The 25918-nt window shown below is 43.0% G+C and overlaps 1 protein-coding gene across 2 annotated transcripts in view; it reads left to right on the forward strand.

Moving 5' to 3' along the window:
* LIMD1 (LIM domain containing 1) overlaps positions 1-25918 on the forward strand; it is a 64848-nt gene that overhangs the window by 30526 nt on the left and 8404 nt on the right. For both annotated transcript variants that reach the window (XM_054991616.1, XM_054991618.1), the window contains exons 3-6: positions 12760-12861; positions 22691-22758; positions 23330-23392; positions 25438-25568. In XM_054991616.1, coding sequence (XP_054847591.1) covers positions 12760-12861; positions 22691-22758; positions 23330-23392; positions 25438-25568 — 364 coding nt within the window. The remainder of the gene's footprint in view (positions 1-12759; positions 12862-22690; positions 22759-23329; positions 23393-25437; positions 25569-25918) is intronic.

Genomic DNA, 25918 nt, shown 5'->3' on the forward strand with positions numbered 1-25918 from the left:
TTCTCAGGATTCTGATAAGCCATTAGATATGAGTTTAATGGATATTCCCAGAATGTCGTTACCCTGTCCCCCACGCCCAGTCTCGGTGGCTCTGGATAGAGTTATCTGACAGCCCCATCCAGTGGGCTGTGGAGGTGGCTGGCTGTGGATACAACAGCAACACCATTGGTCTGTTCCCTGTGGACATTCTGCAGGAGGAAATAACACCAACCCTAGGGGAAGGGCACTTGTGTGGCAGCAGTGCCCCCTGCAGCAAGAATCTGGCCAGCAGCAAAAGTGCTGCTCGCATGCAGCCAACCCTGCTCGATGCCACATACCCCCTTCCCCTAGAAAAGTTTTTTAAAAATTAAAAAAGAAGCCAGGCCTGAACCCTTGGCCTTTACACCCAAGGCTGGCATCCTAACTCTGGGCCAAGAAGGCAAAATGCAAGGACGCGTGCCATCAAGGCACCCTGTGGAAGCTCTGATGCCACTACCAGCCACATGGGGCCAGGCAGAGGACATTGCAAAGACAGGCATGGCTTGATAGAAAGGCACTGGGGTAGCGTGGCTAGAGCCCCTGGTTTGATCCCCATGTGGGAAGAGGCTAGTGATAGGCAAATGCTTTGGAGCTGAAGTCTGGCCATTCGAACAGGGGAAAGAGGAGATCCATGGTCTTGGCAGGGATATCCCCTTACAGCCCCTCCATGCCACACCCATTGCAGCAGCAGCCCATCCACCCTCGGACCCTTATGCTTCCTTGCCTCCAACCTGCATGGCTTACCTAATGCCAGCAGTGTTGTCGGGGAGTCTGGGACACAGACAAGGCCTCCCACCCAGTGCCAGAGTAGCCACACATCTCCATGAACCACCCATCAACCCGTTCACCATGTGAGCTGCACACAACAGCCAGCAGACTGTGTGTATGGGAGAGGAGGGGGGACCAATATGTGTAGTCATTCTTCAAGGTGCCACTGGACCTGAGTTATACTTTGTAGCTGAACAGATCAGAAGTCCTGTGGTACCATAAAGACTAACAACGGTGATCCCAGCATGAGTTTCTCTGAATGAGAGCCCATCCCCTCTGACCTGTAAAGGGGAGACCAATCTAGGAAGTCCTAAGGGGAAGTCATGGCTGGGAGCATGGAGCAAATCTTATCCGCTGAAAAACAGACAAGGACCAGAGTTGGACCACATTCCAAACTTTATTGAACAGCGAATCGTGATGAAGTCTGATGAATGGGGTTGTCAACTCATTCTGTCCAGTATAGCTACTGTGCCTTCACGAGCTGCTCACGGCAGGGAGACAGACTGAGCTGCACTGTCACAGCATGCTTGTGAGAGGGGCCAGCTTGCCAGACGGATGGCTGCCCAAGGCAGGAGGCTTCTAAAGCTGGCAGACTGGCAAGGACTGCACCAGTCATCTTCCAAGGTTGCCTCCCTGTTGAGTCACCACTTGCATGGAAGCCACCTACAGTGATGACAGTCAGCATGGAAGCTGAACCCACATTAGCCATGCCTGCTGGGTCCTGGCAAGGTCTGCCGTTCCACCCCCATGGGGAGCTTCACTTACTGATCCTGCGAGGAAGTGCTTTGCAACTGCAACAGCTCCATCTGCTGCTGCTGCATAGAGCTCCAGTCCTGCAAGGCAATGGGTGCCATAGTTGCTTGGCCAGTAGTTCCACAGAGCACGGTTGGGGAGCTGCCAGTCACCCCAAACCACAGTTGTGCCCTGTCCTCTCCTGGGGGGGGGAAGGGGTGCATGGTGAGGAATGTGCTGGCAACCCAGAACGTGCCAGCCAGCCTGCCAGCAGTCCTGCCCTCCTAACTGCTCATCTGGGTATGTTTTCCTGGGAGTATGGCCCACTGCATGATATGGGGTATACCGCTGGGTGAGCCTGGCTTGGGACCCATTGCTAGCCTCAAGTGCAAGTGCCTGCATTTTTATGGTGGCTCCTGGGGTGCATGGGAGAGGCGAGGTGGACTCCATTCCTAGGACTTCTGGACTCCTGCTCCTGCTCACCTATCAGTGCATGGTTGGGCCTCCAAAGACAGTTGTTAAATGAGACACACATTAACTGTCAGGATCTGTCATATTATGAGAGCTGAACCTAACTAACGCCATATTACATTGGGTAGTTGTTTAGTCTTTCTCTCCCTCCGGGTCTAGCAATGCCAAGATCGCCTTTCCTTGGGAGAGGATGCTGCGTCTTATCTGTTTCCTTCAAAGCCAACCTTGACGAACCAGCTTTCCCACAGATGAGCACCCAGCAATGTGAACTATGGGGGGAGGATGGGAACGGAGGGTTTGATGTGTAACAGCTTTCGTTTTGTAATTCATTCCTAACAAAGCTTTTGCTCAGCCAGGATTATCTGGGTCCTGGAGTATGGATACCTAGGCCTGAATGCTGTCTTTCAATAAAACCTTTTTGAAATCAAGAGACCTTGGCTTCTTGCAGGGAGGAGGGAGACAGACTCTGGCTATCTGGGATGCCATAGCCTGACATTAACCACAGGGCATGGGCTTACGTTCTCCCCCTTGGGTGATAGTGTTAAGTGCACCTTCAGAAGTACCAAGTGTCCTCTCTATGTCTCTCCCCCCATTGGAATGCAAGGCTGCAGGCTCTAAATGTGCACAGCAATGGCCTCTGAGACAGCGTCCTGTGCCGCTTGCCCTACCTGATGATCCGTGGGGCTTCCTGGCTGGGATTTATGTAGTGAGGTGTGTGCGTGAGTAGTTGTGGGGAAGTGGGTTGGGCCACCTCTGGGGAAGGTTGTGATTGGCTGTAGTTGGTACCCTGTGCTATTCTAGACCTTGTGGGCACAACCACAACTGTGAGGGGCTCCTTTGCCGTTCCTCTGTGGAGTCTTAAGAGAAGCGTAGTTTGTCCTTTGACGGGAAGCAGGAAGCAAAATTTTCCAGCAATACTGCTGCTGGCCAGTTTCTCTAGTTGCCTGTTATAGGCATGGTCTGCCCCTTTAGGTGACCTTATATTTCTTAGGCCATGTGAGCATGGAGGAAAGTTACCATGTCCTAGCAATAAAGCACACTTGTATTTGTGAGGAAAGTTTTAGCAAACTGGGTTTTTTTATTTACCCCCCCCCCCGCCCCAGAAGACAAGGCGAATAGGACAGGCGCATCTTAAAGTCTGACATTTTCATTGCAGATGGCCTTTGTTCCTGTGAACAAGTTTGCATATATAATGGTAGATGTTACAGAATATATATATTTTTGATGAAGAAAATAAAAATCGGATTTTCCCTTTTTCCTCATTTTGTTGCCATTGCAGTCAATCTTTGCCTACGTTCAAACATTGCCAGCTGTATTCTCTGGTGAATTTTGCAAAGTTGAGAATCCTGATTGCCCCTTTTCAGATACATGATCATATGAAATCATCAGGGCACTTTGTCCCAGAAAAAGTTTGTGGTTGGAACTTGAAAGGATCAAAAATGAATTTTTAAAAACTGAAGTGTTCTCTGCCTAAGGTTGCCAATTCTGGCTTGGGAAATTCCTAGAGATTTGGGGGTGCTGTAGGGTGCCAGGCCCCCAGTGGGAGGGGGGACCTGGCATTCGCTCTGCCCTGGGAGTCTTCCTTGCACATGTGTGTTCATGTTGCTTCTGGGAAGTGACATCGTCACGGTGACCCAGGAGCGTGCCTGGGAGGCCGGTTCCCATGCCCCTACACCCGCCAAGTGAGTGGGGAGGGGCGGAGGATGGAAGTGGGGAATCCCCTGCCCCCACTGGTGGACTTGGGATCCCTAGGGTGGTGGCTGGGGAGGGACTTCACTTTCTCCTAGATGCTATAGTATACGATAGAGTCTACCCCCTGAAGCTGTCATTTTCTCCTGGGGAACTAATCTCTGTAGTCTGGAGATATCAGTCTGGGAGGACTCCCAGCAGCGCTTGAAGGTTGGTAACCCTAACTCTTCCAGGGAGTGGGTAACTTGGATCAAAAGAAGAGCTTCCTAATCTTTTTCAGCTTGCTTCTTAGGCTGTGGATTGTAATCTCATTGTGGTTTGGCATTGCTCATGTAACAATTTTCAGACAGAACTTTGGCTGAATGTGTTGGCAGTAAATGTTCTTCAGATGCACTCACAACTGTGGTCATGTTAAGAAAATTGAGGCCTGTTTTTCAGCTGTAGTGCTGTCTGTGTTTTATGCAAGTTTCAAATTGTATATCTTTTCATTCCCTATGACTTAACAGATGTAAGTATCCTTAAGCCTTGTGAAGTTTGATGTATTGTTGGTATCACTTTGTTGTTGTTATACAAAGGCCAAAATGTACATGTAGCTAGTCTAGTTTTGTTAGAGCTTACAATTTGTAACACACATACACACACACACACACACACACACAGAGCCAAAGGTTGTCCAAGGACCAGTACATTTATTTTCTATGTCATTAAATCTTGGGTATTTGGACTTGTCAGCATAATTCCTGCCTCTTTTTCCTCCTGCCACCAACTTTTGTGTTCAAGAAAATTGCTGCAATGTTACTGATATTATTGTTGATTGTGTAATCTTGTGAGAACAATGCTGAGTTGGTTCATGACAGACTGGGGTTTGGGGGGTTTTCCCCACTTTATTTTCAAAAAATAGGAGTAAAGTTGCCAACAGGCCTGGAGAAAGAAAACGCCCTTTCCCTTTAATATAGTCTTAATGGGATGTCATTTACCAGGTGATGTTATTTACCTCCATGCCATGAAAAAAACTTCAGCTACCATTTCCACATATTAATACTCTATTCAAGGGACTGCAGGCCCACTGGCAACCATATTTAAAAGTTTAATTAGTTCTATCCATTTTAAAATTTGAAGGGGAAGGGCACAGTGGACATGCCTAAATCAGATATGATGTATCAGGATATAAAAGATACTGCATGGCTTCCTGTGCTCTGTAATAGCACAGGTTTGCAAGGGCTTCAGAAACTGTTGATTTATTCTATCATGTGCCTAAATCCCTTAGATCTTATATAAAATTGAAAATCAGGTTTGCCCATTAAAGTTGAAATCAAATGAATTCAGGACATGTACATGCGTGCATACAGAAGGGGCAGGGAATACAAGTAGGTACAAAAATATTTAAGTAGAAGATTGGTATCTGTAGAGTGAATATACCCTGAAGGGACATATAAACAAAGAAGATAGATCAAGATGGGTAGCCGTGTTAGTAGAACGGAGCAAGAGTCCAGTAGCGCCTATAAGACTAACAAAACAAAGAAGAAGAAATGATCTAAGGAATATGGAAATATTTGAAAGTAAGTAAAAAAAGATTACAGTGAAGATGAGAAGAGTATGGAAACCTGTGCAGAGAGCAGTAGAAAGAGGAATGAGCAAGAATGTGATTAGATAGTTAATTTAATTTATTAGATTTATATTCTGCCCTCCCCACACCAGCAGGCTCAGGGCAGATTACAATTTACATACATTTAAAATACATCTAACAATTACACAGTTTAAAATTATAAATATCTAAACATCCTAACATTTAAAATACACATATATACATACATGTATATAATAATAAAATGCATAATAAAATAATAAAGTGCATAATAAAATGCACTGTATGCATACACAAGGCACCTCCCTTTCACCTTCACTTTCACCAGAGCATTTACAGTGGAGATCAACAGATGGCGGATGTTGCTAGCGGGGAGGGCACAGACCATGCTCGACTGGACGGGGGGACTCCACCTAGCATCAACCATACGCCTGGCGGAACAGCTTTGTCTTACAGGCCCGGCAAAAAGACAATAAATCCTGCCAGGCCCTGGTCTCATTAGACAGAGCGTTCCACCAGGCTGGGGCCAGGACCGAAAAGGCCCTGGCCCTGGTTGACGCCAGGCGGGCCTCCCTGGGGCCAGGGACCTTCAGCAGATGTTTGCCGTTAGAGCGAAGAGTCCTCTGAGGCTCATATGGGGAGAGGTGGTCCCGCAGATACGCTGGTCCCTGTCCGCATAGGGCTTTATAGGTTAATACCAGAACCTTAAACCTGATTCAGTACTCAGTATTCAGTAACCAGTGCAGCTGACGCAATACCGGCGTTATGTACTCACACCTTGATGTTCCGGTGATGACCTGCGCTGCTGCATTCTGTACCAGCTGTAACTGCTGGATGAGGTTCAGGGGAAGCCTGAAGCTTGAACTCTTCTACTGCTGCCTAGAATAAGAAAAATGCCAGTATTGGTAAATAAAATTTGCTGTTGTCACCTGTCATTTTGTCAAGTTTAATTGTAAAAATTAGGCATAAGTATTGGCTTGGGTCATAATTGTTCATCCATGCACCACCATGCTGCAGCTGGTTTAATATGGTAGTACTACTGCAAGTGCTACAAGGTTAGCACTTATTAGTGATAGATTGGTGTTAAATCTGTTATAGCTGCTGCTAAAATATGCAGTGTATGTTCTGAGCATTCATGGGGGACCCAGATTAGAGACCTAGTAGTTCTGTTTGTCTGTTTGCTCCAGTTATCTTTACCATGCGAAACACTTTCATATCCATTACTCAGTTCTAGTGAATTAATTCATTGGTTGTTGTGGGTTTTCCGGGCTGTATTGCCGTGGTCTTGGCATCTTCGCCAGCAGCTGTGGCTGGCATCTTCAGAGGTGTAGCACCAAAAGACAGTGACTGTGACACTGAGAGATCTCTGTCTTTTGGTGCTACACCTCTGAAGATGCCAGCCACAGCTGCTGGCGAAACGTCAGGAACTACAATGCCAAGACCATGGCAATACAGCCCGGAAAACCCACAACAACCATCGTTCTCCGGCCGTGAAAGCCTTCGACAATACAATTAATTCATTATATGAAATGTACAAATGGAGAAGTGTGATTAATCTGGGTATTGGGAAAATAAAGCGAAAAGTGGCTTGTTATGATCGTCTTACTGAATGGTAATCACAGCAACAAGGTGTTTTGACAGATCAGTTAAAACAGTCCGTAAGAATGTTGTCATTCAACAAGTGGTTCTGAGAACTGGGTCTATTCAAATTCACTGTGCTATTACCATCAGCAGAGAACATCTGCGCTTCCAGATGGAATTTATCATAGAACCCACAGGGCGGGGATGGCAGGGAATAATCTGGCACAGGATATGGAGTCATATTGAAATTTAATTTTAAGAAGTTGCTTGGGAAAGGGAAGGACCAAGGATTTGGTACACTTCCCACTTTTTGATTTATTGAGAAGTATCAAATGCTAGAGAGAAATATATTATGATTTAAATTAACTGACTCTAAGGGAATCTTAATGCCACTTCCTGGATTAAAATTTTAGTTTCCACAAGTCTCTTGTGAGGGAGAGACTGGGTCTCTGCGGAGGAGTTTCCTGAATTCTTTGCAAACTCACATCTGTCTTTTGAGTAGCCACATGTGGATAATAAGCTCTTCCTCAATCATGATTTGGAATAATAATAATAAAAAACATTGAGGGGAAAGTCCTTATTTTTGTTTTACTGTTAGGGTAATCAGAGTGTACAAGCTGCAGTCCAAAGGTGGATAATATTTCCCTTACAGCTGGCTTGCACATTATATTGCAACAAACTTGCGTTGGCCACCAGATATACACTTAACAAGGAGACACATCCAGTCTTTATTTGCTCTTTGATAGGTGTTCTAAGACCACACTGACACTTTTTAAATTATGCTTTTAAAAAAAAAATCTTGTATCTAAAACAATGTGTGACAGGTAAACTCAGAAAAACTTGTTCTTATTCATCACCAACAGTTCACCCACACCCCCAAGATGGATGAGGAAACACATAAAGTTAATTCAGCAGCATTCAGAACATTATACACATAGGGTTGATTCCTGCCAGCTTTCCCCCGAAATCTCCCCCAACACCTGTTCTTACTGCAACCCCTGTTTCGTAAGGCTTTAGTACATGAAGGTCCTATGATCCCCAGCGTAGCCTTTTTTTGATGCTCAAAGAGACCCTTCCTTCCATTTTCACCAGCAGAAAAGCTGGCTGAATCTAATCCATAGTTTGCTGTGGCTTGAATTTTTGTTCCTGTTGCATATGTAAGGCAAGGCTTCTATCTTTCTCATGTTCTAGTATGACCAAGAACAGAAACTTATGCAGGAGTAAACATTGAAGATAACAGTTTATTTCCTATGAATTCTGTAGGACAAAATAAATGAGTTGTAAAATGGGGGGGGGAGTGAGTGGAGCAGATGTTGATACAATTGTGGGGGGCAGAGAGAACAGTGGGGCAGATATTGATTCATTATATTAGTACAGATGGCAGTACTCCTGGTCCACAGCGTTCATATATAGAATTTCTTTTAAGGGTGTCTATTTGACTCCTGGTTCAATTTATGTCCATGACTAAATAACAAAGATAAAAATCATAATAATGTATGCTGTTAGGAAATGGAAACCATTATCATGGCTGGGCTTCAATATATCTTCCTTTTTAGCCACGGTGATAAAGAAACAAGATTTTTGTGAGTTTAGATAATTTAAAGTTATAATGACGAGTTATGTCTATGTGAATTGGGTATGTTCAGGTGTACAGTTCATATTTTGTTGGTGTTTGTATGGCTTATGGCTTCGGCCGGAAAAGCAATAAACATATTATTATTATTATTATCTTGCTCAGAGACTCGATTCAGTGCATAAATGAAATGAACAAACCAAAGTCAAATATTTTCTTAGACTTTCCTTGGCATACCTGTTCCCAAAAGCTGTGATTCTAAACCTATTTTCTAGGGAGAAAGTCTCATTGAACTTTGTGATACGTAATTCTGAGTAGACGTGTAGGATTGCACTGATATGTTCGCATGCATATTTGTGTTTCCCACCCTATATCTAGTCTTCTTGAGCAGTTCTGTTATAATGAGATGTGTTAATACATTAGACAATGTACTGATGTGTTTATACTGAATTAGACACCTGCTTATCCTCAGTAAATGTGTCCAAATACACATTTTATCTGCCATCCAAATGAAGGACATCCAGGACGGGGGAGTTCCAGTGTAGTTGCCTGCTCTAGAAATAGTTGGCAGCACATAGCAGAGGGGGCTGCTTTCTGAAGAACTGGGGTGGGAGTGGTAGCAGAGGCACCTCGGGCATTGTGTGTTATAAGTCAGAAGTCTTGAAAGTAGAGCACAAGTCTAAATCACGGCAAATACTCCTCTAGCAAAAAAAAAAGGGGAGGGGGCTTGCACACACATGTAAATTTAAGATTCGAAAAAAAATGTGATGTCAGATTATGATATAAAGTCTCACAGTTTGGAGGGGGGCACACAGTAATTTATAAAAGATCTGTAAAAGAAAACTTTACCGCTACCATATTACTGTAGCTGTAGTATTTCTTTTCAATATAATGCAACATGTTTTGGGTGGGGTGGGGTGGATTAAAAAATTCCCAGGGTTGTTGCAAAAGCAGACTTGAAAGCAATTCTCAGAAGCTTTTTAAGTTGCTAAATAAGTATCTGTATTTTACAGTGCAATCCTATGCAGAGTTACTCCAGTCTAAGCCCATTGAAATCATTGGATTTTGAAATCAGTGGGCTTAGACTGGAGTAAATCTGCATAGAATTGCACTGTTAGTGTTTTGCATTTGATGTTCTGCTGTATGTAGGCGAGCAAGCATATCTCCTGTTGTTAACTAGCCAAGAACTCTTGAACATAAACAGCCTGTGAGCGTCTTCAGACTTCTCTTGGGATTTCTACATCTGACTACAAGCTCTCTCATTCTCTCTCTCTCTCTCTCTCTCTCTGACTCAATCCTGATGGCTGAGGTGATTTGATATTATAGTAGGCCTCTGACTAGGCAGATCTGTAGTAAATGACATGGCTGCCATGGGTTTGCCTGTTGTGTGTTATTCACACACCTTTGAGGTGTGAGAGGCAGACAGACACCTCCCCCAGTGGCTCTACAGAACAAGAGGGTGATGTGCCAACATAGGAATAGTTCACTGTTAGCAGAACAAGCCATTTGGATCCACTCATTTTACAGACAACAATAGTCTCTCAAAACAGCTCACATCAGACACAGGCCCCTGCCTTCAGGCCAAAGCACAAGACAAGGAAGAAGTGGAAGGAAAAGGCTAGAGGAGAGAGAATTAGCCTGACATTGTCAGAAAAAACAGAACATTTTCTGGAATTATGCTGACTGATTCTGTCTAGCTGAGAGGAAGGGGGAACAATCTTCCAGTGGCCCTTGGTCCTCTGGGCGGTTAGCAGAGCAGAGATTTTTCTAGTGAAGGGTATGGGGGGAAAGAAGCAAATGTTCTGCAGCTGCTGTTTCTCTGCAGGATAGCTGAGGGCAGATTGGTCTGAGTGGACTGCAACCTCCAAGTTGTCCTGACACTTTCCAGTTGTCTAGCAGATGCCAGAGGGCCTTCCCTCCTGATGTCTGATAACTGGACATCTAGCACAGAAGAGCTCATCCTGGCAGAGGGGGGGGGAGCATGTTGCTCGTTCTCTGGCTGATGGCTGGCAGAGAGGGCTTCGAGGCCTTGGAGCAATTTAGTGCTTGGGGATGCCTTTTTGAATCGGGTCTGTGAATAACTCATGTGATATTAAGCCCCTACTGGATACTGGTGTCCTTGAGCTTTCAAACTGGAGCTGGAGGGTTGCCAGGCTCCCTTACCCTCCTGGTGGGAATGGGAGGACCCTGCACTCACCTTCTCCTCTCTCCTCACACATAGAAAGTACATGTCCGTTTGCTATGATGTCACTTCCAAAAAGTGACATCATTGCATAGGTGTGGGGGCCTGCTGTGAAGAGCAGGAGTGCTCTCAGGTTGGCACGATAATGTCACTCCCAGGAAGTGACGTCATTGCACTGCCCCAGGACTGCGCCTTTCCCCCCTGCCGGCCAGGTGAGTGATGGTGGGAGGAGGGTAGATGTCATGGCCCAGTCTGGGCTCAGTGAGAGCGAGGACTCCTCCTCAGGAGGAGAGGGGCTTTGTGTAGCCAGCCAGGACTCCTCAGGAGAAGAGGAGCTCCATGTAGCCGGCCCTGACTCAGCAGACGCTGGTAATCAGGATCCACAGCTGCTGGCTAATTGGAGCCTACAGCCAGCAGCTGAAGCAGAGCCATCGGTACTCTCCAGCCCCAGCACCACAGGGGAAGCTCAGCCAGGGACTTCCACAGGGGAAGCTCAGTCAGGGACTGCCAGCACCACAGGGGAAGCCCAGCCAGGGGCTTCCACCCCCCCCCCAGGTTCGCCCACGCGTAAAGAACGCCGCAGACAAAGGCTGAGGCTGGAACTGCAGGAGGGACGGTGCAGTGCTCGTCTCCTGAGCCGACGCCAGCTGCTGGAGAGCGACGATGAGTAGCATCAGGATGGAGCCCCAGCAGCTGGCTGAAAACCACGCCTGGCTATAAAAGCCAGTCAGGAGCGACAGCCAGGCGTGGAAGCAATGTGTCTACTGCCTGCAACCATTCTGTGTTCTGTGGACCTTGCCCATGCCTGCTTTTGGACCTGGCACTATTGGTAACTGACCTTGGACTGTGCCTGACCTTGCTCTTGGACTCTGGACTCACTTCTGGTATTAGCTCATGCTCTGACCACTGCTTTGACTTGGCTTTTGGCTCCTGAAACTCCCCCTGGACTTGGTGTTGAGGTTTGGACTTGAACCACCCTGCTTGGGCTGGCCCAGCCCGTGACAGTAGAAGTGGGGGAACTGGGATCTGTACTTCAGATGCAAATGTAGCGTCTGACAAGGATCTGGGAAATCCAAGTTCTCTCTGAATACCCACTCTGCCATGGAAAATTGCTTGGAGACCTAAAGCTAACTGCACACTTTCAACCTAGCATACCTCACAGGGTTGTTGTAAAGATAAAACGGAGGAGACAAGAAGGCCAAAGCCACTTTGGAACCCCATTGGAGAGAAACGCTGGGTATAAATGAAGTAAAATAAACAAATATACCATGCTTCTGTATACAGTAGAGCAAGAGAAAAAAATAATTGAAAACTAGTGGAATGTTTTTGAGTATAGTTTCAAAATGGGGACAGCTGTAGAAAAAACATGTGCTTTATTAGGACCAAAAAAAATCACCTTCTTATAGAGCAGGTTCAACCTTTTGGCAGCCAATACAATTTGTAGGGTTCCATGCAGTATTCAGCTTGTATCCAGTGTGTTGCACAAGGAAATCTCTTTATGTTCTCAGAGAGCCTTATTGGGGAGAGGAGGAAATGAACAAACCCCACTTCAGATAAGTAAAACCGTTTTATCAGGTAAAATTATTCTAGTGTGTTCCCAACAATACATGCATTTATCTTCTCAGTAGTGGAACATAGAAGTTCTTATGCCCTTTGTTGTTTCTTATGTAATAGTTTCAACAGTAAGCTACCCAAATCGTTAATATTTGCATCAGTTTCCTGTGCCCCCATTCACTGAGGTGAGTGGCTATGAAGAACAGGGCTTTTTCTGGAAAGACACCATTCCCGTGGACCTCCTGCTTGCTAATTTCATGACACTTTAAGTTTTAGGAACCTAGTGAAAACATTTTATTTTCCTGTCAGTTGATAATTAGAACTTTTTTCCGGCTGTTTTTCATCATTTTTGTTTTGTTTTAGGTTGTAATCTACTGCATATATATTAAATCTGATACTGCTGTTGCTAAAGAATTTGTACTGTTGCCTTTTATTCTTCTTCAATGTTTGTTATTTGTGGCTGTTTTTTTATTTATTATATATACTACCTCAAGAGGCTTTTGGCTGAGGGTTGCTGTAGAAATAACTAAATATATTCTTAAGCAAAGTAACATTTCTTCCTTTCTTGAATTTTTTGAATTCATGTCTATCTGTTTTCTTTTAAAGGAACCTGCGTGAAGTGCAACAAAGGTGTTTATGGTGCAAACCAGGCTTGCCAGGCTATGGGGAATCTCTACCATGATGGATGCTTTACTTGTGGTGCATGTAGTAAGTGTCTATGTAAAGAAAGTTTTTCTTGGCTTAAAGACTGGGCTGGGGCTTGCACAAAATGTGTAGTATTGCTCTAGAAGAAGTAGGGGGATTCGGTGTTGGAGGCCACTGAAGTTGTCCATATGCCAGTGTCCCCCCACTAGAAGGGGGCCTGCCATTAATCATTTCCCTTCAAGTAGGAAATGATTGCTTATCACTTCCTGCTGGGCAGCAATTCCAGTTGAGAAGTGGCATCTTGACCAATGTAGCACAAGGAAGTGTAGGGAACTTGCAGATAACAGGGTGGTTGTGGTCTGTGGGTTGCTGGCCATCCCTCACTTAATATGGAAATGGAAATCAAATGCTGCTTTTTAATCTGAAAAACTTAAATCTGTTAATATTGCAGTACAGTTTGCATTATTGTTGCTTTTATTCATCTTGCAGGTAAGTGCAAAAAAAGAAAATACCAGTCTAAAACCAATTTTATTTGTATGCCTTCATGTGCTGCTGATGTATCTCCGTTCTGGCTTATATCCATTCCTTCTAGCTCTGCCTGTTTGTTCAAAGGTGTACTATTGACCCTTTGCCAAATTACAGTGCAATCCTAAAAAGAGTTATTCCAGTCTAAGCCCATTGAAATTAATGGTCTTAGACTAGAGTAACTCTGTTTAGGATTACACTGTTAGTCTGTCCAGAATGGCCAAAGTAAATCTATGTAGCTGGGAATTGTCTCCCTTAGACGGTGAGTCTTCTGCAAGAATCATAAATTGTGGTGCTGTTCAGTGGTCTGTTAAGTGCTCTACTACCTGTTTAGTTCCTTCCTTGTCAAGTTGCTGGTGTTGTTTTAGTTAATAACAGAAACTTAGAATTCCATCCATTGGTAAACAACTGAAAAAGAGAGTTGCTGGGACTTACCTGAAACTATACTCTTTGAGCCCTGCTGTTCAGTAATCATCCATTTTTGGGAGTAACTTGGGGTTGGGGGAAAAGACATTTTGCACATTCTTAGAGGTGCATATATGTTCCTGCGTTGATCCAGGCATTGAAAAAGATTTCAGAGCTGGCTCAAATTAAAGTTTTCATTTAGTTTGTCATTGGAAATGAAAAAGTCTGGCAGCGCATCAGAGTGAAGGTCACCTGCTCAAAGTTGCATCTAACTGTTCCTTGGCAGAGCTGGAAAAATAACTCGTATACCTACTGTATCATTTGTCTTTCTTTTTAAGCAGATATTACACTCATACTTACCTATATTTAGAATGATGTTTATTCATATATATCCAGTGCTGTAAACACCACCTGGCTTATTAATACATATTTTGAGGTATTTGTTCCCTTCCAGAACAAGAATTCCTTTCTCTCTTGTATTTAGAGTTATGGTGAATGCTTCGGTACTTTAGGTAATGGTGGTTTACTCTAGTAGATTTGTGAGTCTGTGAAGTGTAAGTAAACTTAGTGTGTGTTAGAAGTGTTTTTTTTTTTTAATTGACACATTCTTGTCACTTTATCTTTGAAAGGCTTAATCCTGTCATTTTCAAAATTACCTTCCAGGAACCTTTACCTATTTCTCTGCCAAGGACCTTTGTGAATTAAAAAAGTGTTTTGGTGTATGTTTTAGGGTGCCCTGATGGGTTTAGCTAGCAACAGAACCATGCAAACGGTGTGTGTGCCATAGAAAGTATCTGACACCCTGAAACTAGACATTTAGAGAGGGAGAGCAGAACTGGTGTGCAAGCTGCTTGGCAAGGAAGTTGGTCTCCCATTAATGAACTTCTACTTGAGGAACCTGTTATAAGTTGAAAAACTCATTATTGCATGTAAATTGTTAATTCAATTACAAGAAAGTTGGTAAACAGAGAAGGGAAATCCTACACTGTTTTTGAAAACTAGTATTTTCTTCTCTGGCATCCCATGTTTCATTTCATTCTAAATACGCTTCTGGACCCGTTTGGTGCATTGGCATGGGTTATGTTATCTGATATCTTGGTTTTCTTTTTAAATCTAAGCTGTCCCCATCTTGATCAGGCTTCTGTTTAAAAATATGTGAATAAGTAGGATTAACTGTCCAGTGCTGCAAATAAGTTTTAAATTCTCAACTATAAATAGGTAAAACATGTAGAAGTAAATCCCATTTATTTCCAAGAAAGTATGCTTAAGTTTGGTGTTTTAATTTGGTGGCTATGTATTTTGGAGTTAAGTATGAATACTTCAGATGTATAGTTAAATTTTTGTGCTACCATACATGAGAACCAATTCTCACTTTACTTGGTAACCAGTTTTTCCAATATGAATACCCTGGTGTTACCAAGTGTTACAGTTAACACATAAAGTGCAAATAACAGATATGCATCCTTAAACAACAAGTGACTTACAGAGTTGAAACTTAAGCATGTTCTAAATACGTTGTATTATGCCACAGAAGCAAGCATTTTAAATGACACAGTATGCAGTTTCGTCTGCCAAGAGACCATTGGGCCTTCTAACACTTGTAGCCTAGTTTAATACATTGGTTACAGACATCTTCCAACATGAAGCCTTTTCAGCAGTGTTCCCACCCATAGAGCTGATTAGGCTCGGCATTTTTGAATCATACGGTTCTCATGTTTTTGTGCTGTGTGAGCCATGAGGTCATCATGGGAAAGATGAAGGCCAAACAAAAGTTGAGGAAGTATTTGAAAAGATGGAAAAGATTTCGGGCAAGGTAAAGGATTTTATTTTTTGTTTAAATTGAGGTGGAGTGGGACAGGATGTTCCAGATGTTACACAAATAATAAAATTCAAAATTGGAGCCAAAAGAAGCTCTAGTCTTGGGAAAAGGTGAATTATGTCAGCAAATAAAAATAGAATTTTGGCCTGTTGCTTTAATACTGCCTTGATAACAAAGGTGAAAATTATGCCTGAGGAAAGGGGATGTGCTGCTGATTTTGTGTGTTTGCCAGATTACAGCAATGAATCACATTCCATTATATGTTTTGGAGAGCTGAATTATAGCGATACTGTTCTGAAATGACTTAACTTCCCTCAGGGGTCCCAAATATTATATAGTAAGCCTGTTTCATAGAAATGGCCTCCACTAGGTCACCTGTATTCATTTGTAGCTTTTGGAGGATGGATTGTTTGGAGGTAGTATTTGATAACAGCTCTGCCACTGGAGATTCTTTAATTGGATAGGCTTTTGAATGAACCTGGCTGCCACCATTAGCATGTGCTCTTCTCTTGAGTTTACAGCCATAGCTTGCTCCATGGTAAGTTTGCTGATTAAAGAGAACCAGCATTGTATCAAAGAGACCTGAATTCAAATTCCTAGTCAGCTAACAAGCTTACTCAGTGACTTTGGGCAAATTACACTTGGTCTAACCTATCTTGTTCTGAGGATAGAACAGGAAGGAGGAGCATGTATGTTGCCCTGAGCCTCCTTGGAAGAAAGGCAGAATAAAAATCTATTAAGTTAATGTGTGCTAAAGTGTTACAATAGATAGCCATGGCTGGTTTCACAATATTCAACAATTGCTGTGCGCGGCCTCTAGCTATTAACTTGCTCTGTTTCCATGAAGTGAGCATAATAGTTTTACCTGTTCCTACAATGTATTGCTGCAGTGCTTTATCATGACTTCCTGTTTCTTCCTGGCAGATTAAAACAAGTTAGTTTAAATTATCTGCACACATTATGACTCTTCTTTACTAAGCTGGTATTGTTTCTGATGGTGCCTCCTTACAGTATAATTTAAGTGAGTGTGGGGAGGTGTACTCCCCCCCCCTCTATCAAAACAGAACTTTTCTGCACAGGTTGTACCTTGTCTCTTAACTCTGGCATGACTGGTGGTAATGCTGTTATATTTTTGTTTGAATGGCAGACCTGAACATCTGTCTTCAGTGCAGTAACAGATGTCTGGTGGCTGGTGTCTTTTTTTATTACTAAGAATAGTAATAAACATTTTTCAGTAGAGGTGAGGGCATTTTTACACTGTGTTTCACCAGTGTGGATTTGTTCCTTGTAAACATGAAAGGTACTGATGCAATCTTGTGCTTTTTAATCAACACCGTGAATGCTCCGCAGAAATCTGGCATGCTTTTTAATTTCAGTTCTAAAGCCTTTCTGGATTTGTTTATATCTGTGATGGCACATGCATTTTAATAGATAGATACTTTTGATGTGAAACATGTGTTGGCTTGTGATCATTTTACAGGCTGCCCCCCATCCTCCTTCAGTGATTTTATGGAAATAATTCCCAAAGCTAGGGTACCTTTGCGAATTTTGTGGTGCGACAGAGTAGCTTGTAGTGCAAAACATAGCATATGTTTCTAGCCACTTCATGAGTTCCCAAGCCATAGACTGAGACCCCTTTGGGGTATAGGCAGTCTTTTGCTGCTTGCATGGCTTCTCAGAGTTCCACTGAAGCCAGTTTATCAGTCAAGGCAAACACCTTTGATAATATCCTTGATGTTCCTTTTATGTTTACCTTCTAGCACAAGGACGGGAGGGGCGGGGGCTGCCGTAAACTACTCAGATCAGCTGGGGGGATAAAAACATAAGAAGAGTCCTGCTGGATCAGACCAGTGGTCCGTCTAGTCCAGTATTCTTTTGCATACATAGCCAACCAGTTGTCCTGGAGGGCCATGCCATGTTGGGCAACAGGTAGAGGGCAGACAAAAGGTCTGGCCTTTTGGGTAACTGCTGCTGCCTTCTAGCACTGGTGTTCAGAAATTTACTGCCTCTGAATATGGTGGTTCCCTTTACTCACCTTAGCTAGTAGCTATTGATGGACCTATCCTTCATGAATCTGTCTGACCCCCCTCTCTCAAAGCCACATATGATGGTGGTCCTCACTACCTCCCCTGGTAGTGAATCTCACAATTTAATTGCTCATTGAATAAAGAAGTACTTCCTTTTGTCTGCCGTCTACCTGTTGCCCAGCAATTTCATTGGATGCCCCCCCCCAGTTCTAGCATTACAGGAGGAGAAAAGGCTTTTCTTTGTCCATCTGTTAGTCAGGCTATGTCTTCCCTAAGCAAGCTTGGGGTAATGCAGAAGAGGGCCCTGTCACACGGGTCTTGAACCCTGCTTTTTTGGGTGTTCCACACTGATCTTCATGCTTACCTGACCTGTGAATGGTAGTCACCCCAGGAGCAGACCACATATGTAGAATAACAACTTATTTGTAAAAGCCCATAAAGCTAGGAGTGCAACAATTTGCAACCTGTTTTGTATGAATTGCCTGGAAATCATGGGCTTAGCTGATGAAGGCTTGAGCAAAGAGGAGGAGTTGGATCTGCAACGTAAAAAGACATCTGTGGAAGATGAAGAAGCAGCGTTTTTGAGGTTGTTGCTAAGACACGAGGAAGTGAACAGGGCCCATGGAGATGGGTTACAAGATGCATGTGTGTATGTAGCGTAGAGGAGTTAGCCGTGTTAGTCTGTAGTAGCAAAATCAAAAAGAGTCCAGTAGCACCTTTAAGACTAACCAACTTTATTGTAACATAAGCTTTTGAGAATCACTCTCGAAAGCTTATGCTCCAATAAAGTTGGTTAGTCTTAAAGGTGCTACTGGACTCTGTTTGATTTTGTATGTAGTGTGTGTGTGTAGTGACTGAAATTCTCACTTTTTTAAATGGAGGGATGTCAAAGCAAAAATACAATTGAAAGTAGGTACAGAGGTTTCTAAGAGCAGAACCACAAGTGACAAAAGGCACAGATTGGACACTTGTCTGCTTCCCTCAAGTTTTGATGGGAAATGTAGGCAGCTTGGCGGAATGTTGGACAAGTGACAGTTGAAAAGTCCATTGGACAGCAGTCAGAGAGCGAAGCTGCGAGACCAAGATGCCTACATTTCCCATCAAAACTTGAGTGAAGCTGACAAGTGTCCAATCTGTGCCTTTTGTCACTTGTGGTTCTGCTCTCTGTCCATAGAGTTAGAACTCTATGTTCTTTTATCTTGAATATATCTGAATATTTCAGATTACAGGCAATATGAGTTTTTTTTAAAATCATGATTTCATTTAGTTTTCAGGACGTTTTTCTCTTTCCAGATCATTTTCCTGTATGTTGGGCAGCAGGATAATTATAAATGGGTAAATGGGATGGTTGTGCCATTTGCAGAGATCTAATTCAAATATTTATTTATTTACTTACAGTCCACCTTTCTCACTAAGACCAGAGGTGGATTACAAAATTAGAAAACAGTGCAATCAAAACAGTATAAGAAATACTATGAACAAAACAGTGCATTGAAAACAAGATAATACATACAATGGTTCAATAAACTACAAGCCTGTTTCCTTTATTAAAAAATGAAACCTCCTGTCATCTCGTTTTTGGCTCTATCTTGTTGCCCTGAGTTCTTTCTGAATTCGCATAATAAGCATAGAAGAACCAGTGCAAACAGAGGAAGCAGTTAAAAGAGCCGAGATTGATACAGACCACAGGGTAGCTGCCAACCACCAATTTACCACTGGCTGGTGTGGGCTCAGGATTATGTTTAGTCCAAACGGTTATGCCAACATGTCCTTCCAGTGAAGTGAAAATCAGTACTTTTGAGCTCAGTAGAATTATGTCTGTGTTGGTAAACTACAAGCAGCGGGCCTTGTCCCTTGTTATTATAGAGGTCAAAAGTGTAAATGCATGTTGATGATATGGGTTGTGCTGTCCACTAGGTATAGAGTGGTTTCTGGAACATAAAAATATTCTCTTACAGTCTTTTTAAGTAGCAGGAAGACAGAACGGTATTCTAAAAGATCCCATCTCTTTAAATGAACCAGCCATACGCAAAGTACAAGCATCAAATATTTTAATTGTAAGCTGAAAAAGGGGGGTGAAGATGTCCTGTAATTATGGCTTGTAAAAAGGACAGTAGAGCTGGCAGAGAGCATCCATTTATGTGAACTTCGGGTAGTTATGAGGTGGATGAGCTTAGCAAACTGATCTTGCCAGAAACCGAGCACAGAACCACTTGCTCTTCAGTAGTAGTTGATTATTTATAGCACAGCCTGTGAATTAAATAGATTGCCTGATGAATGTATATAAGAAGATACCAAGGCGGTTGAATGGTTAGAGTGTTGGTCACAGATCTGGGAGATCCAGGTTCAGATCCCCAGGTAACCTTGGACCAGTCACACAGTCTCTGACTAGCCTGCCCCACATGGTGATTGTTGTGAGGAGAAAATGGAGGCGGCAGTGGTGTGTTAAGCTGCTTTGGGTCCCCGTTGGGGAGACAAGTGGATTGTAAATATTGAAATAAGTATCCTCTGCTGATATCTTTACAGACATACCCAGCGGGTCTGATGTGATATGAATAAAGTATGTCTCTCTCTTTATCTTCTTATTTTAAATTAATATCACAGATCTATAGGAATAAACAAGAAACTGTTTTGGCATTGATATTTCGATTTATTGTGTTCATACATATTTCTGCACTTGATGTAGTGGAGTAACTGCGAAGACCTGTTGGGATTAGTACCTTGACAAAACTACAGTGACCTTCCCCCAAAGGTATGATATTCAGTGAGGCAAGTTGTTGTAGATACAAGGGTTTATAGTGTAAATTGTGTCATCCTGTCATAATCCCGGTGCTTCAGCCAAGTTTTTAAAAATAGACACAATGCAGAATTCCTGCTCACTGACTTGTCTGTGTCACATAACGATAGCAGCAGCTATCCAAGATTTATTCTTTGCACTGGATGGCACTGCATCTAAAACATATTGGAGTGTACTGCTTTCCGAGGAAGGATGTCAGGCTCAGGTGTATGTGTTTCTGTCTCTCTCTCTGTTCCCTTGTGAAAATAATCTGCTGCACCTTTGACATGTGCTTGTTTTGATAACTGCTTAGACTTCTCAGACATTTAACGCGAGGCATGCATTTTTGGAGATTAATTTGAGCTGGAGTTTTGAGACAGCCTGGAAACTTATTTTAAGCACTAGTAATACCTTCGTGATAGAATGCCAGTGTGAACATTGCCAGACTACTGAGTAATTGCAGTCATCAGGTTTGTGTGCATGTGGAGAAGGTGTTGTAGATCAGAAGATGCCAGCTCTGCTCTGCGTTAAGCTCTTGTGCCTCCCATTTTAGAAATCCAAGCCATATTGATACGTTGGAACATACATGTGGGGAGAGGGAATGATGCTTAAATCAGCCATCAAGTCTGCTTCCGGAGCTGCATTTTAAAAAGGTGGTTGAAGAATCTGCTGTACTCCATCTGTTCTACTGCTGAGTTACCTCTTTGTCTGACCAGCTTCCTTTTTATAATTTTTCATTCCAAACTATGAAATGGACTTGGATGAATTCATTTTTATGTGATGATGAAGTGCATCCAGCAAACATCTTCGCATTTGTGTCTTATGGTGATAACATGCATTGTGTAACGTTGAAAGCACCCAGAGTGGTATGCATGTGCATAAGTATTTTGTTTTGTATCTGCTGCTTTATCAGTATTTCTGTCTGGAGGCGCCCTCTGGTGTCAATGGCGGCATTGAGCTTGTTGGTAAAGTGGAACTTAATTGTATTTCCTAATCTGGTTAGCTTGGTATACCTCAAGGGTATAAAATTAGTCTTCGGTTGACCTAAAATGAGTTGTACCAGTGGCAGCACCACCATTTTGATTATTTGGTTTCCTTTTTTTTAAGAGAAGGGGAAAGATTAGAGAATAGAGAAATGGATCAGAACAGAGTGGGAAAGATGGGTGGACATATGCTGTATAGGTTAAAAAGACCCGAAACTAACCTTTAATCCACACCTGCAATATAAGACCTGTGTCAGATTATAAAACATGGAATGAGAGCCAGTTTGGTGTAGTGGTTAATTCTAATCTGAAGAACTGGGTTTGATTCCCCACTCCTCCACTTGAAGCCAGCTGGGTGACCTTGGGTCAGTCACAGTTCTTCCAGAGCTCTCTCAGTCCTACCAACCTCATAGGGTGATTGTTGTGGGGATAATAATAACATACTTAGTAAACCGTTATGAGTGGGCATTAAGTTGTCCTGAATGGTGATATATAAATCAAATGTTATTGTTATTATTAAAAATAGATGCATCTTAATATGTGCGTGATATGGAGTCAGTGGTGGCTGTTGAGGTCACTGTGCTGTGATATAACATGATGTGTGCTATATCTCCCTATGCAGAGCAGTTCCAGGTTCCCAGATAACCAAGGACCAAAAGCAGGGAGGGTGAAGCTGCAGCCATTTGTATGCTCAGCCATGGGGTGACAGAGAGCCTCTCTTGCTTTGCCTAGTCCTGTGTGTCGTGGCATTAGAAGGAAGACCAGAATAGCTCAGCCAGCAGCTTATAGCCAAACCAAGCAGTGGTTCTTCTCTTCCTCTCCTCTCCCCCCCCCCCCCCCGACAAGAGTTTTTGTTTATTGATTTGGGAATTTACACCCTGATTTTCTCTCAGTGGGGAGCCAGAGTGGATTACCAAAACACATTATAACCTAACAACTAACCGGGATCCAGAGGGCTGGCATATTACAGGCTGCAGGCAACAAGTCAAGGCTCCTTTCGCTCATGCCAAAGTCTCATACCTTTGACCATGTCCAAGCTTAATACCTGAAGCAGGGAAGGAAAACAAAAGCTCAGCTAAGATGTTAGCGGGCTGGCAGAGATGTTTGCCCCAATCTCCCCCCCCCTACTTTTGAACTGAAGCAACAATACATTTTTACTGCAAGTTGAAACAGGTGCCTCGTTTTTGTTTTCCCATCACCTCTACCTGATCAGCTGCTATGACGTGTGGGATTAACCATGGCTTCTTTGTTGCTTAGCTGAATCAAAAATGCATTTTTGTTGCTGGCTTCTTTAAATGGTGCCAGAAAATGTACTTACCAGCTCTTGTTCCCCCTCTGTCGTTTCCCCCCCCCCCAGGTCGAAAGTTGAGAGGGAAAGCCTTTTATTTTGTTAATGGGAAGGTGTTCTGCGAAGAAGACTTCCTGGTGAGTGCATCATCGCCGCTTCTTCCTTGCTGTCAATCAGGGAGGAGGAATCTCTTCAGTATAATGGAGCAGAAAAGAGTTACTTCAGAGCTGTAGAGCACCTTGTGGCCGTGGGTCAGGCTTCGTATTCTTCAGGGGCTTCCTTGCAGCATTTTGATAAACATGTCACTGTAAAGACTTGAGTGAACTGCAGGGTGGATGATTATCCACCCTCTCTGCTTGTATGCATGTACATGTTCTCTCTATCTGATTAAACCTTTTTTGTGAAAGATGAGAGGCTCCTAAACTGAAGCAATCAGCCGTGAAGGCCTATTATTTCATAACTGCAGCTTCGTATGTATTTTATTCTTGCATAGATGTAAGGACCGAAATGACAAGTACACATTCTGGATTTTTGTGGAGGAATTTTTTTAAAGTAATAAAAAAATGTTGTGGGAGGGAGCATTAGAGTGGACAAGCACCCCTGTCAGCCAGTGTGAATTCAGTTAAAGTGATGAAATGTATATGTTTTGAATTGGCCATGCAGATGTTGGAAATGAATTCTCTCTTCCTTTTTTTCCCCCAATTAAAGTATTCTGGGTTCCAGCAGTCAGCTGATAGATGTTTTGTTTGTGGACATTTGATAATGGACATGGTAAGTTACCTTAGCACTTAGCACACACAGAGAGAGGAAAAATGTGTTCACAACCTTATTTAACTAGGTGCTAAAATCCAGGTAGCATGAAGACAGATTTGGGAGGGATAGCAACATAAATCTCTTAATTTGCATTTATATGTTAGAAGCAGAAATTAAAAATGCTTATGCTTATTTTTAATATCTTGATTATGCATAAATATGCAGATGAGAAAAATTAGCTGAAGAAGGAAAACTCCCCCCCTTTTTTTTAGATGGTGTAGGGCATCATTTTAGAGCGGAACTACAAGTGACAAAAGGCACAAGTTGGACACTTGTCAGCTTCCCTCAAGTTTTGACGGGAAATGGAGACATCCTGGTCTCGCAGCTTGGCTCTCTGACTGCTGTCCAATGGACTTTTCAACTGTCACTTGTCCAACATTCCGCCAAGCTGCCTACATTTCCCATCAAAACCTGAGGGAAGCTGACAGGTGTCCAACCTGTGCCTTTTGTCACTTGTAGTTCTGCTCTTAGAGCCATTCCTTTCTGTGCTAGATAGAAGGGCTGCCTGTCAAGATGGTGCTTGACCTCTGCAGCTTTACAAGGGCCCCTCTTGAGTTGATCTCTCTCTCTTCATTTCAACAAGCTGTTAATTATGTTAAATCTTATTGATGATTCTTGTGCCCCAGTGCTGATGCTTCATTTTTTTCCTGTTTGGTTGCTGCTGCTTTTAAAGCTTATTGGTGAAACTTAAAATATTATTTTGGATTTTTAAATGGTACTGAATCATGGGAGTAAATGCAGAGAGGCAGTATGCAGATATTTTAAATACTTAAATGGTGCAGAGAATGTGCAGCTGCCACCAGAAAACAGTGAGCCTCTCCTTCTTAAAGTCTCGTAATAATGTCTGTGCTGTTTCCCCAGTCATTCAAGCAGCAGCCAGCAAAAGCAGCAGTGGCAGAGAATCTCAGAACATAATGCATTTTGCAGTGCCTAACCTCACCCATTTGATATAGCAGATAATGTGGCAATCTGCTGACTGGTGGGGCCTTGGGTCATCTGAGGCCTTGGGCCACTATGTTCATGAAGAAGAAAAAAACCTATGTCCATTGGATAATCCCAGGCAAATTTTCCTTAAACAGAGATTAGTTCATGCACCCTGTGTGAGGATCTAGTATGACAGAGAGCCAGTCTGATGTTAAACCCACATGGAAGCTGCTCGGAAGAGCCTCCCATGAAGACTAGTTTCCACATAGCAGCTGTAATGTGTTGAGATGCTAACCACAGAGATCATTACTGTGGCTTGGAGGCCTTCACTGTCCATGCAAGCTCTTGTTGCAGTTGTCATCATACACATAGGCACATGCTTTCTTTCCTATGGGTTGGTTCCAACCAGTTTTTCTACAGGAAGGAAGAATTCCCCTTTGCCACCCAAGAAGGCTGTGCTGGGGGTTATAGATGTAAGGAACAAGCCTGTGTCACTCACTGAACTTTGGTTCATCCTGTTAAGTTGTTGCAGGGCTGGCTACATGGCTAGAAGAGTCACGTGGGAGCTGTAGTAGGGAGGGGAAATGAGTGAGGTTAAGTGAAAAACTTGGCTAGATCCAATCTAATAGCTATTGTGTGGGGCACCTGTTGAGTAGAAGTTGTTTGAAGAAACTCTTAACTGGATCAGCTCTTGAGGATATAAAAACTAAAGACCATCTACCTGGAAATAAGCTGTTTCATGGTTCCCCTTACAGTGCCATGGATCCTCCATTTTCTTTTTCCATGCCTGGGACAACTTACTTTCAAGATCTACTGTTGTCCTTCTAGTCTGAACATTATTAAAGTTGCATTCCTTATCATCATAATGCAAATGATCCTAATTTTGTTAGTCCCCCATCTCAAGGATTTCAAGTAGGGTATGGTTTTATGAAGAAAACTATTCAGGCTTCTTACATTGTTCCTTACAAATATTGCTACTATATGCCCATACAGCCTTTTGCAAATTGCTTCCTTATTGTACTCTTTTAAAACTATCTTGGACTAGTTACTTGTAAACACTTTTCTGTCTCGTCTTACAGATTCTACAGGCTCTGGGGAAGTCGTATCATCCTGGTTGCTTCCGTTGTGTGATCTGCAATGAATGTCTGGATGGAGTGCCATTTACAGTAGACAATGAGAACAAAATCTACTGTGTTCGAGATTACCACAAGTAAGATGACAAAATAAATTCAAGGAGAAATTTCAGAAATAGGCAGCTCTTGAGCAGACTTATCTGGAAGTCACTTCTATTGGAATCTGTGAGACTTGCTTCTCTGATTTCATTTCTAAAGGGAGCACACATTGGCTCTTTTCTTTTGAACAGATCTGTGTACGTACATGCTGGATATACATGTGTTCATTGTAACTTGTCAGGAGGGCTAGTGAGAGACTGTTGTCTTATCAAGGTCAGTATTGTCTGCTCTGACCAACAACATATCTCCAGAGTCTCATATGAAGGACTTTCACATCACCAACCATCCTCTTAACCGGAATTATTGAGGACTGAATCTGGGACCTTCT

This window comes from Eublepharis macularius, chromosome 11 (assembly GCF_028583425.1).
Source record: "Eublepharis macularius isolate TG4126 chromosome 11, MPM_Emac_v1.0, whole genome shotgun sequence".
NCBI lineage: Eukaryota > Metazoa > Chordata > Lepidosauria > Squamata > Eublepharidae > Eublepharis > Eublepharis macularius.